We start from the raw sequence: 12,523 nt of genomic DNA on the forward strand, positions 1-12,523 counted from the left end.
TTGTAGCTGGACAGCCCAGCGTTCGATCCACGGGGGTGGGTGCGGTGTGGTTCCTTTGAAGAGGGGAACCAGGTGCAGTGAACGGATGGCCGTGGAGGTACAGATGGAAGTGACTGCAGGCCAACTTGGTCGCGAGCGCTTCGCGTTCGATTTGGGCATACCTTGCTTCTATGGAGGTGAGTGACTTACTGGCAAACGACAGGGCAGCTCACTGGCCTGGCTCACGCTCCTGGGTCAACACTGTACCTAGTCCTATGGGGCTGGCATCGACTAGCACCTCTGTCCGCATCCTGGGATCGAAGTATGCAAGCGTGGTCTCTCCTAGGAGGGCGTCCTTTATTCCCTGGAATGCTTCTTCCTCCTTTGGACCCCAGTGCCAGGTTGTGTCAGCTTGCATGAGTGCCCGCAGCGGCTCGCTCCGGGTGGCCAGTCCTGGTATGAACCGCCCACAGTATGTGGACTTCCCCAGGAAGCTCTGTACCTCCGTCGGTGTCGTCTGCCTTGATAAGTACCTTGATGGCTTGCGACTTCCTCGGGTCTACCTGTATGCCTTCCTGGTTGAATACGTAGCCGAAGAACTCGAGGGAGGGCTGGAAGAATTGACACTTGTCCTTATGTAGGGTGGCTCCGTGCTCGCTGAGGCGTTTCAATGTGTCGCGTAGGTGTTTGTGGTGGTCTGCAGCTGTTGCGGAGTGAATGAGGATATCATTGCTCACGTTCAATACTCCTGGCAATCCCAACAGTAGTTCCCGTATGGTGTTCTGGAAAACCTCGGCTGCCGAGGAGATCCCAAAGTTCAAACGCTTGTACCTGCTGAGCCCTAGGTGGGTGCTGAAGGTGGTTATGAACCTGCTCTCCTCTGACAGGGGTAGTTGGTGATATCCTGCGTTCAAGTCAATTTTCGAGAACCACTTGGATCCGTTGACATCCGCAATTATGTCGTCCATTGTTGGTGTTATGTGGCGTTCTCTTTTAATCGCTTTATTGGACAGTCGCATATCGATGCAAAGGCGTATGGCTCCCGGCTGTTTGGGCTTTTCCACGATGACCATGGGGGTTACCCATGGCGTCGGTCCTGTTACCTTTTCAATGACGCCTTGTTCTTCTAAGGCTTCCAGCTCCTTCTCGACGAGTGGTCGCAGGTGGAAAAGAACTCTCCTGCGTCGCAGAGAAACCGGGGTGACGACTTGTCAATGTGTAGCTTGATGGGGTCACATTGATGCACCCAAGACCTTTAAACAGCTCGGGGAACAGCCCCAGGGCTCCTCTACCTGATTCGCCCGGATCCGCCTCGCTGGCATCGACTAGCAACTCTGCCCGCATCCTGGGATCGAAGTATGCAAGCGTGGTCTCTCCTAGGAGGGCGTCCTTTATTCCCTGGAATGCTTCTTCCTCCTTTGGACCCCAGTGCCAGTTTGTGTCAGCTTTCGTGAGGGCCCGCAGCGGCTCGCTTGGGTGGCCAGTCCTGGTATGAACCGCCCACAGTATGTGGACATCCCCAGGAAGCTCCGTACCTCCGTCAGTGTCGTCTGCCTTGATAGGTACCTTGATGGCTTGCCACTTCTTCGGGTCTACCTGTATGCCTTCCTGGTTGAATACGTAGCCGAAGAACTCGAGGGAGGGCTGGAAGAATTGACACTTGTCCTTATGTAGGGTGGCTCCGTGCTCGCTGAGGCGTTTCAATATGTCGTGGAGGTGTTTGTGGTGGTCTGCAGCTGTTGCGGAGTGAATGAGGATATCATCGCTCACATTCAATACTCCTGGCAATCCCAACAGTAGTTCCCGTATGGTGTTCTGGAAAACCTCGGCTGCCGAGGAGATCCCAAAGTTCAAACGCTTGTACCTCCTGAGCCCTAGGTGGGTGCTGAAGGTGGTTATGAACCTGCTCTCCTCTTACAGGGGTAGTTGGTGATATCCTGCGTTCAAGTCAATTTTCGAGAACCACTTGGATCCGTTGACATCTGCAATTATGTCGTCCATTGTTGGTGTTATGTGGCGTTCTCTTTTAATCGCTTTATTGGACAGTCGCATATCGATGCAAAGGCGTATGGCTCCCGGCTGTTTGGGCTTTTCCACAATGACCATGGGGGTTACCCATGGCGTCGGTCCTGTTACCTTTTCAATGACGCCTTGTTCTTCTAAGGCTTCCAGCTCCTTCTCGACGAGTGGTCGCAGGTGGAAAGGAACTCTCCTGTGTCGCAGAGAAACCGGGGTGACCGACTTGTCAATGTGTAGCTTGATGGGGTCACATTGATGCACCCAAGGCCTTTGAAGAGCTCGGGGAACAGCCCCAGGGCTCCTCTACCTGATTCGACCGGATCTGCCTCGCGAAGGCAATTAGCTTCAGATCTTCAGCAGTGTGGCTGCTCAGAAGGGTGTCTGCTTCCCTGTCGATGACGTGGATTGAGGCCATCACCTCAAGGTCATCTGCCTTGATAGGTACTGAGATCTTTCCTTTCAGCGGTAGGGGCGTGTCTGCTCCATATGCGTAGATCCTCATTTTAGATGGTACCACTGGAGGGCGAGGGCGTAAGCTTCGGTATTGTTGTAGGCCCATGACATTCACCATCGCTCCGGTGTCAATAACTGCTTTCACATCAGTTCCCGCGACCTGCACGATGCACGTGGGCTGTGGTCGGCGGCGTAGCTTGAGCTCCCTTGTAAAAGACATGATGTATACATCTTCATCGTAGTCTTCTGAGGAGTCCTCAATGGTTGGTAAGTGCCTCGCTGTTCATCTCTGTGTTTGATCAGGTGGCGCGGTGTCTGTTGCCGACAGCTGACGAATGGCTCTCGTTGGGGACTTTTGCCCTCAGACTTGGCCCTGTAATGCTCGCTCGATCTTTGACTGCTGCAAATGTCCAGACATACTGTACACTCACACGCTGAGTGGTGATTTGAGAACATTTACTGTAAACTGGGCTGTCAGGAGTGATGTTTACAAGCTGTAAGTCCGTGGGCCATTTGAGCATTTCAGCATTTCCAAAGCTTGTCACCCTCTCTGAGGATGGGTGTCACACTGCAGAGACAATAAACATCGAAGACGTACAGTGAAATTGAATATTTAATATAAATATATCTTCTGCAAGTTCTCTCATGTCATTAGGAGATCTAGAAATAAATGGAATTAGTTATGTTTCATCCAAGCTTACTCAGCCTAAAGTTCTGCTATAATTGTACTACTTAAAATCAAGCCCAAAAATATCAACTAACCGGAATATCATGAACAGAATACAGAGGAATAAAATATTGAAAGGTAGGTGCATTTAGGGAAGTTTTAATCCCCAACCCTCACAGCTGCATACCTTGAAGAGGTATATATCGCCAAGGTACATATATGTGGAATTAGGTATAGATAATCTATACTTTCATTTCGATATTTGTGATTCAATATTTTTTTCCTCGATATTCTGGCTTCGATATTGAGGGTGTACGCCGGACACATTCTCCCTCAAGTCGATTTACTGGGTTTGTGTTAAGAAAATACAATGTAATGTGGTTTTAGTTATGTTGTGAAAAATAAATCTAAACAGTAGTCCGCAAGACCAAATTCTTTAGATATTTCTTCTCCACTGTTCCCCAATTGTGTCGAAGTGAGATTTAATGAATTAGTGAACAGTAAATTGCACATATTTAGGTTTACTGAGCTAGGAAGTTGCATTTAGAATCATCAGCAAGGCTCCTTTTGCGCACCAAAGTTGCACCAAGTAACTCAAAAACATCTGGTAACTGTGACGTACATATATGCTTAAGGAGAGGAAGCAGTACTCCTACAAGTTTACAACTGGTAAACATTTCTAACTGCGCTCCCTGGGATGTATGTGAATCACAGGAAATTGAAATTACCAGAAACAGAGGAAATCATCTGCAGAAGTAGGTCGTCATGTTTTCTGACAAGAGTTTTGTGAATTGTGCCATAAGCTGAATAAGGGTTCTTCTGAATGCCCTGCTATTTGGTAGGGGTTATATGACATCCTGTGAATATCTGAGGGTACTGTATTTACTCATTTTTAGAACCTTGGTATCGGGATCAATACAGTAATGCCACACATTTTCCCCTCACCAACCTGTAGAACCCAAAAAGACCTAGCATCAACTCTCATCTTACTGAAGAAGCTTGGTCCGATTACCTTTTGCTTCACATTAACACAGCTCCAAAGAACACTATAACGAGGCCACCAGAACCCGACATAAAAATCCTAGATCGTTCCCTATTAGCGGAGACAACTACATTGGTCTTCACAGGAAAACAAATCATAAGGAGGATAGCGAAAGGAAAGACAGAGGGGGCGCCAGGCCCCAACGGAATCCCCCCATTCTGTACAAACGAAACCAAGAGTACTGGGCAGCGGCGTTATGCCCACTCTACAAATAGATTATAGAAACCAAAATAATTCCAGATTCATGGAAAGGCTCAATAATAGCTCCAATTCATAAGAAAGGCAACATAAATGAACCAAAAAACTACAGACTTGTTGCCTTAATCGACAATGAGGCCAAATATTATGCCGGCCTATTACTAGAGGAGCTCACGGAATGGGCGGATAAAATGCCATGATCCCATCACCCAGACAGGTTTTCGGAAACAAATGGGAACAACGACTAACATTCTGGCCTTAACACTTCTAATAGACACTGTCAAACTTGCCAACCTTCCTCTCTATGTATTTTTGATCGATTTTACTTCATCTTTCGATAACATCGACAGAAACTATTATGGGAGAAGTTGGCCAACAGAAAAATTCCACCATCCCTACTGATGTTATTACACATGGACACGTGGATACAAATTCAGTTGGTGTCAGGCGACTGCCTGTCAAGGAAAACTCGGACGAGCAAGGGCCTCAAACAAGGGTGCGTGCTAGCACCAATCCTTTTTAACATCTTTATGTCAGATCTCTCGCAAAAGCTAGACGAAAGTAACGCGCATGCCCCGAATCTAGGAGGACTCAACCTCTCGAACCTGATGTATGCAGACAACATTGTGCTAAATAGCCGCACGCCGATAGGACTACAACACCTTATCGACACAACACACAATTACTCGGCTGTCTCAGCATCAACCTCTCAAAAACAAAAGCCATGAGAATAAACGCGAAGACGTCCTCCCCCAGGTTTTCCTGGCAAATGGGAGGTCTAACACTGGAAACTGTGGAGAAATATAAATATCTGGGCGTAATTGTTGACAAAAAAGGCTCATTTGAACCACAGAAAGAAGCAAATCAAAGGAGAGGAACCACAATAGCGGTTGCACTGAGGAAGCTCAAAACGAAAGCTGCAGGTCGCAGCTTTACTTCACTACTATAAGTGATCCAAGCAAAACTAACACTGGCCAATACTTAACGGAAGCGAAAGCCTCCGAGGGAGGGGCGCAAAGATTTTGGACAATATAACAGCCAGGGCAATCCGAATGATATTCAACCGGCCTAACTATACCTCACAGGCATAAATAAGGCTTGAATTCTGCCTGAGGAATCAAAGAATAGAAAGAATGGGCACCTATGTCAAAACTTGGCATAAAATACAGGGAGCCGAAGTCTCAAGCTTGAATTACCATCTCTGGAAGGAGTTAGAAAGAAAAATCAAGAGTGCAGCGGCAAACTATTTAAAGCACTCAATAGACTCCTTGGATCTACAAGAAGCCTGGAAGAGCATTGGATCTCACAATATCTTCAAGCAAGTAGTAAACAAATCAGGAAGGATAATCGTGCTAGCGGAGGACAAAGCAACATTAGCCAACAGGGCTCACGGCTGGACCGTCATCCAAAATTATACTAACAGCGCCTGTCAAAACTACCTAGGAGTCGGCTTCACATGGATCACAAAGGAGAAGCTTATACGACTAAGGTTGGGGATTCTTCCATCACTATACCACCTTCCCCCGTGGAAACGGGCCCAAACGACAACAAATTGCCGGTTATGCAGGGGACCCAAAAGAGGATATCCTACACCTAATATGCATTTGCAAAGGACTGGCAATGGAGCGCAGATATCATCTAAAACCAACACTAAAGAAACTGGGAATAAGAACATGTTGGCAGGCGGTCAAAGCATGTTTTGATGGGAAAAACATCCAACTAGCAAGTCATCTTGTTAAATTCCTGGAAAAAGCGGAAAAAAAGCACAACGCCAGAAGGGAAAGATTGGATGAAGCAAACCCAATCGGTATTTGAGTCCCATTGCCCCACTCGGCAACGACAAGGAACAATCACCTCAACGTTAAAACCTCGCAAGAAATGGCATTTGTCACTAAATAGCACAAGCTGCGCGTCCAGTCACTCAGGCAGTGCCCATTTTAATTAAAGAAAAAATATCAAACTACTCCTCTTGTAAGTATGGCGGTACACCTCCGTCACAGTGGACTGGTTACAATGCTACAAAATTGCAGACTTGCCCGCAACCAGCCATAAAACACCCTCGAAGGCCCAGCTTTTTGTCTGCTCTATCCACCTGATGGTATTGCTTAAACCGCCCCTGAGAAGCTGCAGTCGTAAAGATCCTAACATAGACACTTTGGACCACATAATGACCTACTTTTATCTTAATTCTTGGAAAGTGCTAAAAGATGCCTAACGTTTTTTCAGAACAGACTTTTTAGCCTTATGAAATTTTGCTCTATGTTATTTTTAACAAAATTTTAACAAATGTATTCACATAAATCTGTATTTTAAGTTTATTTATATGTATTACATGTAGCTGATTTCAATGGCCTTAATTAACTGAGCTATAAAGAATTACTTACTTACTTACTTACTTACTACCCTCACCAAGCTGTAAAACACAGAATCTTGCAGTGTTTTACCCATGAATTTTACCACCTCAAGTTTACACTTCAATCAGTGATAACACAGGACTGTGAATAAGGCCCGCAGTAGCAATTTTTGTACATGCACTTATTGGTTTTCAGGAATGACATGTTGTCATTGGTAGCATTTTCTGACAACATGTTATGTTATATTAATTTAATTTATATAGCGCACAGATACTCGAGAGTGTCCCGGCATGGAACAGAGAGGGGCAACCATCAGAGATTTATGCAAAGAGATATGTTTTCAGGTTCTTCATGAACATCAGTGGGTCCTGAACGTTCCGGAGGGCGAAAGGGAGAGCGTTCCAGGCAACAGCTGCTTTCCAAGCTAGAGAGCTGCCTCCAAGCCTCTGACATTTAAATCGGGGGACCTGGGCGAGGCACTGGGACAAGGAACTCAGATATCGCGCTGGAGTGGAGAAGGCAAAGCGTTTTTGCAGGTAGATGGAGCCACGCCCATGAAAAGCACGATGGGCCATGACCAAAGATTTACATTTTATCCGGTCGTCTACAGAAAGCCAATGCATTGAGAACGCAGGTGGGGTCTCATGCTAGTCCTTGCGGGAATTTTAAAGAAGGAGTTAGGCTGCCGCATTTTGGACCACCTGGAGTTTTTTAATAGATAGCCCGGATGCCCACATTGGTGTAGTCCAGCCGAGACAGAATAAGGGCGCAAATGTCAGACTCTTTCGCCACCCTAGACAGGAGAGGGAGAAACTTCCTCAAAGATTTCAAAAAGCCAAAGCAGGTCCCAGAAATTTTCTTGATCTGTTTAGCAAAGGAAATATTCTCCTCAAACCACACCCCCAGGTTCTTGGCAGGCTTCCCTGTAGAAGTGGGGCTAGAGAACTTGGGGGCCAAAGAGTTTCTCTAAAATACGAGGGAAACTTTCCATATAGGAGAATCTTCGATTTATCTTCGTTGCCCTTAAGTTGTGCGGCAGCTAGCCAATGAAAAATGGAGGACAGACAGTGTTGAGCATAGGAAAAAGAGTTCACATTCTTATCCCAAGTGAAAAGAAGCTGGGTGTCATCTGCGTAGGCCATGATCTTAGCCCCAAGTTCCTCTGCCAGGTACACCAAAGGTGTGACATAAATGTTAAAAAGGAGGGGGCTAAGGGAAGACCCCTGTGGGACTCCTGTGGTCACTGCCTGGGAAGAAGAAGAGGAGGGTGGAAGCCATATCGGCTGAGCCCGTCCTTCCAAGAAGGATCTGAGCCAGCCACAAACGGCACCCGACACTCCGATCTCTGGAGGAGGAAGTGAGGGACAGTGTTGAACGCCGCCGACAGGTCAAGCAGAATTAATGTTGCCTTCCTGCCGGCGTTCAGACACTCCCTAATTGCCTCCGAAACCTCCACTAGGGCAGACTCGGTACTGTGAGAGACTCTGAACCCTGACTGGGCTGGATGCAGCAGGCCCTCTCTCAACAAACTCTGTGAGTTGTCTGTTCACCACCTTCTCACACACCTTGGCCGGGTAGAAGGGAGACGGGGTGGTAGTTCCAGGACACCCCCACGCCGCACTGCCCACCAGCTGAAGGCGCGGCTCTCCCCCAGCGCCACAGGTCCATCCCTGGCCTCAGGTGCTCCCTCGCTGCTGCTCGCGATTTTTTTTTTGCTGCTTTTTGCCCTCCGTGCCTGTATTTCGACTGTATTTCCTGTTTAGTGCTTCTTTTTCTGTAAGTAGAATTGTTGTGCCTTGTTATTCTGTCACGGTTTCCCCTTGTGTGATCCCCCCCTCCGCTCCCCGATTCCCACCGCTGCTCCCTCGCGGCCCGCCCCTTTTCATTTCTGTCAAACCCCATTGGCCCCCCGCTCCCGCCTTCCAGCTGCTCCTCCCTCCCACTTCGCCTTATATGGGACCCGCGCGTACGCGCAGCGGGCGCGCGATTGTGCGCTGAAGGCGCGCCAAAGGCAAGCCCGTCTGCGCCTGTCCGCGCCTGGACCACGCCCAGCGCCCAGAACCCCTGGCCCCCGACGACGCCAGATCACACAACAGACCTACGATGCCGCTACCCTCCACCGCCTGCTACCGAGCCACCCCGAAACGCACCCACGGTCCCTTCACCTGCCAAGCTTGCAAATTCACCTGCCTCCGGACCGGCACTGCAGCCGACAAGCCGAGCACCAACAACAACCACCTCAAGTGCATCCTGCTCAACACCCGCTCCATCCACAGACACGCCTTCGAACTCTGGAACCTGCTTGACACAACATCACCTGATGTCGCATTCCTCACAGAAACCTGGACGAACGCCTCCTCAGCGCCTGACATCGCCATAGCCATCCCAGACGGATACAAGATCACCCGGAAGGACCGCGTCAACCAGACTGGAGGAGGCATCTCCATCGTACACAAGAACACCATCCGCATCATGACCAACCCCGACGACACCTTCACCGCCGCCGAACACCTCCACTTCCAGATACACACCGACCCCAAGACCTCCCTCAGAGGCACCCTCATCTACAGACCCCCGGGTTCATGCACCCAATTCAGCGAAGACATCGCCGACTTCATCAGCCCGCACGCCCTCCCCTCCGCCGACTACACCCTGCTGGATAACCTCGCTAACCTCGGACTCAAGCAACTGGTGAACACCCCCACCTACTACGCCGGCCACACACTTGACCCAGTCTTCTCCTCCAGCAAGCACATCTCCTTCAGCCACTCTACCGGACTCCATTGGACTAACCACAGCTGCATCCACTTCAGCTTCAGAAAAACCACGACCCACCACCACCAGCAACAGGGACCTCGCAGGAGCTGGAACAAGATCACCGCCGAGCAGCTCACCACCTCCCTCCGCCAGAACCCTCCCGCCAGCACAACGGACCCCAACGAAGCAGCCAGCAACCTCACACAGTGGCTCACAAACTGCGCAGATGACCTCGCACCACTGAAGGACCCTCCCAGCAGACCCGGCAGCAAGGAAGCCCCCTGGTTCACCGACGAACTTAAGACCTCCAAGAAGAACTGCTGCACCCTTGAGAAAGCCTGGCGCCACGACCAGACCACGGACAACATGAAGCACGCCAGCCGCAAACACCAGCAGCTTATCCGCACCACCAGGAAGACAGCATTCAAAGAATGACTGGACAACAACGCCCACAACAGCAAGGAACTCTTCAGCATCGTCAAAGAGCTCTCCAACCCCAGTGCCGGAAACAACGACATCACTCCCTCGCAAGACCACTGCGACTCACTCGCCTCGTTCTTCCACCGCAAGATCGCCGATATACACAACAGCTTCGGCGCACCAACCACACACCCAACCACCGAACCAACGCCCCCCACCACCACCCTCTGCGCCTGGACCCCAATCAGCACCGAAGACACCACCTGCACGATGAACACCATCCACTCCAGATCACCAACCGACCCCTGCCCCCACCACATCTTCAACAAGGCCGACTCCATCATCACACCCCAACTCCGGGACATCATCAACACCTCCTTCAACACCGCCACCTTCCCGGAGACCTGGAAGCACGCCGAGCTCAGCGCCCTCCTGAAGAAACCAACAGCGGACCCCACGACCTCAAAAACTACCGCCCCATCTCGCTCCTCCCTCTTCCTGCCAAAGTCATCGAAAAGATCTTCAACAGACAGCTTGCCGCCTTCCTCGAGACGAATGGATCCCTCAACCGGTTTCCGAGCCAACCACAGCACTGAGACCGCCCTCATCGCAGCCACTGACGACATCAGATCCCTGCTCAACAACGGGGAAACAGCGGCCCTTATCCTCCTGGACCTCTCTGCAGCGTTCGACACTGTCTGCCACCGCACCCTAGTACAGCGCCTCAGCAACATTGGAATCCGAGAGAAGGCACTAGAGTGGATCATCTCGTTCCTCGCCTGAAGAACCCAGAGAGTCCGCCTCCCCCCGTTCAGATCCCAGGCCACCGAAGTCATCTGCGGCGTAGCACAAGGGTCATCACTCAGCTGAACCCTCATCAACGTCTACATGAGCCCTCTCGCAGCCATCGCACGCAAACACAACCTCAACATCATCTCCTACGCCGACGACACCCAGCTAATCCTCTCCCTCACCAACGACCCCGCCACCGCCAGAACCAGCCTACACGAAGGGATGAAAGACGTTGCCGAATGGATGAAGAACAGCCGCCTGAAACTGAACTCAGACAAGACGGAAGTCCTCATCCTGGGATCATCGCCCTCCACCTGGGACGACTCCTGGTAGCCCCCTGCCCTGGGCACCACCCCCAAACCAACGGACCATGCACGCAACCTGGGCTTCATCCTGGACTCCTCCCTCTCGATGACCAGACAAGTCAACGCCATCTCGTCATCATGCTTCAACACCCTGCGCATGCTCTGTAAGATCTTCCGCTGGATCCCCACCGAAACCAGGAAGACGGTCACCCAGGCACTCGTCACCAGCCGACTGGAATACGGTAACACTCTCTACGCCGGAACCACAGCCAAACTTCAGAAAAGACTCCAGCGCATCCAGAACGCCTCCGCACGACTCGTCCTGGTCATCCCCCGACACAGCCACATCTCCGGCCATCTGAGAGACCTGCACTGGCTCCCCGTCAGCAAGAGGATCACATTCAGGCTCCTCACCCACGCACACAAGGCCCTCCACGACCTGGGCCCCAAGTACCTCGACAACCGCCTGACCTTCTACGCACCCACCCGCCAGCTACGATCGACCAGCCTCGTCCTTGCCGCCGTACCACGCATCCGCAAAGCCACCGCTGGGGGAAGATCCTTCTCCTACCTGGCAGCCAAGACATGGAACTCCCTCCCGATCCACCTCCGGCTGACCCAGGATCACCTCTCCTTCAGGAAGCTCCTCAAGACCTGGCTCTTCGAGCAGTAACGGACCCCTCCCCAACAGCACCTTGAGACCCTTCCGTGTGAGTAGCGCGCTATACAAATGCCCATGATTGATTGATTGACTGTGCTAAGTGGGTTGAGCGACAGCTTTTTAAAAAAAGCCTTGTGGAGTCGAATAAAATGGTAGTACGTTATCTTGACAGAAGTATGTGTGTGATTTGTATAATTCTTTAATATTGTATTACATAGGTTTGCCCTATATGTGTGGAATAAATGCTCCCATCACACTCCTCTGGAGCTGCCGCAGCTGTTCTCAGCCGCAGAATGTATTGAATCCAACATCCAGATGGAATTGTCACTCATTCTTGAGTTCCCTTTCATTTGTAACATTATCTTTATCTATTTTTCTGTGTCTTTCATGCTTGTACATCCTATTTTATTTAATACTCCCTTGCCTGTTCTTGCTTTAGGAACTCTTGGGAGCAGCTGCTGGAGCTGACTAATTTACGGGGAAATCGACTGCAAGATGCCGAAGCGATCCACAAGTCCTACTGGGACTTGACTGAGGCTCTTACTCAAATCGAGGTAAGACTCACTCTTAGTGCTGCTGGATCTCTTAGCCATCAAGCTCACTTAGGAGAACAGAATGAATAGAGCACCTTTTAGTCACCAGCAGCATTCTGCTTTTGAATACTTGCGATACCATGGTAGGTGTGCTCATTGGTGATGCTGCCACAGACTGTCAAGGGTTAACTGAAGTGTAAAGTATTTGAAAGTGGTCTAGGAAGAAGATAGTTTTATTAGCTCTTAATATGAAGATTTAGCTAAGGTGTGTAATTGGACATGTCAGAGCAACTACTAGTTTTTATTTAGCAAAGATGGGCAATACTTTTTCTATCCATCATTT

The 12,523-nt window shown here is 50.0% G+C and overlaps 1 protein-coding gene across 1 annotated transcript in view; it reads left to right on the plus strand.

Moving 5' to 3' along the window:
- SPTBN5 (spectrin beta, non-erythrocytic 5) overlaps window positions 1-12,523 on the plus strand; it is a 2,284,272-nt gene that overhangs the window by 989,697 nt on the left and 1,282,052 nt on the right. The window contains exon 32 of the mRNA XM_086937224.1: window positions 12,087-12,201. Within this exon, the coding sequence (XP_086793350.1) occupies window positions 12,087-12,201 (115 nt within the window). The remainder of the gene's footprint in view (window positions 1-12,086; window positions 12,202-12,523) is intronic.

This window comes from Lissotriton vulgaris, chromosome 9 (genome assembly GCF_964263255.1).
Source record: "Lissotriton vulgaris chromosome 9, aLisVul1.2, whole genome shotgun sequence".
NCBI lineage: Eukaryota > Metazoa > Chordata > Amphibia > Caudata > Salamandridae > Lissotriton > Lissotriton vulgaris.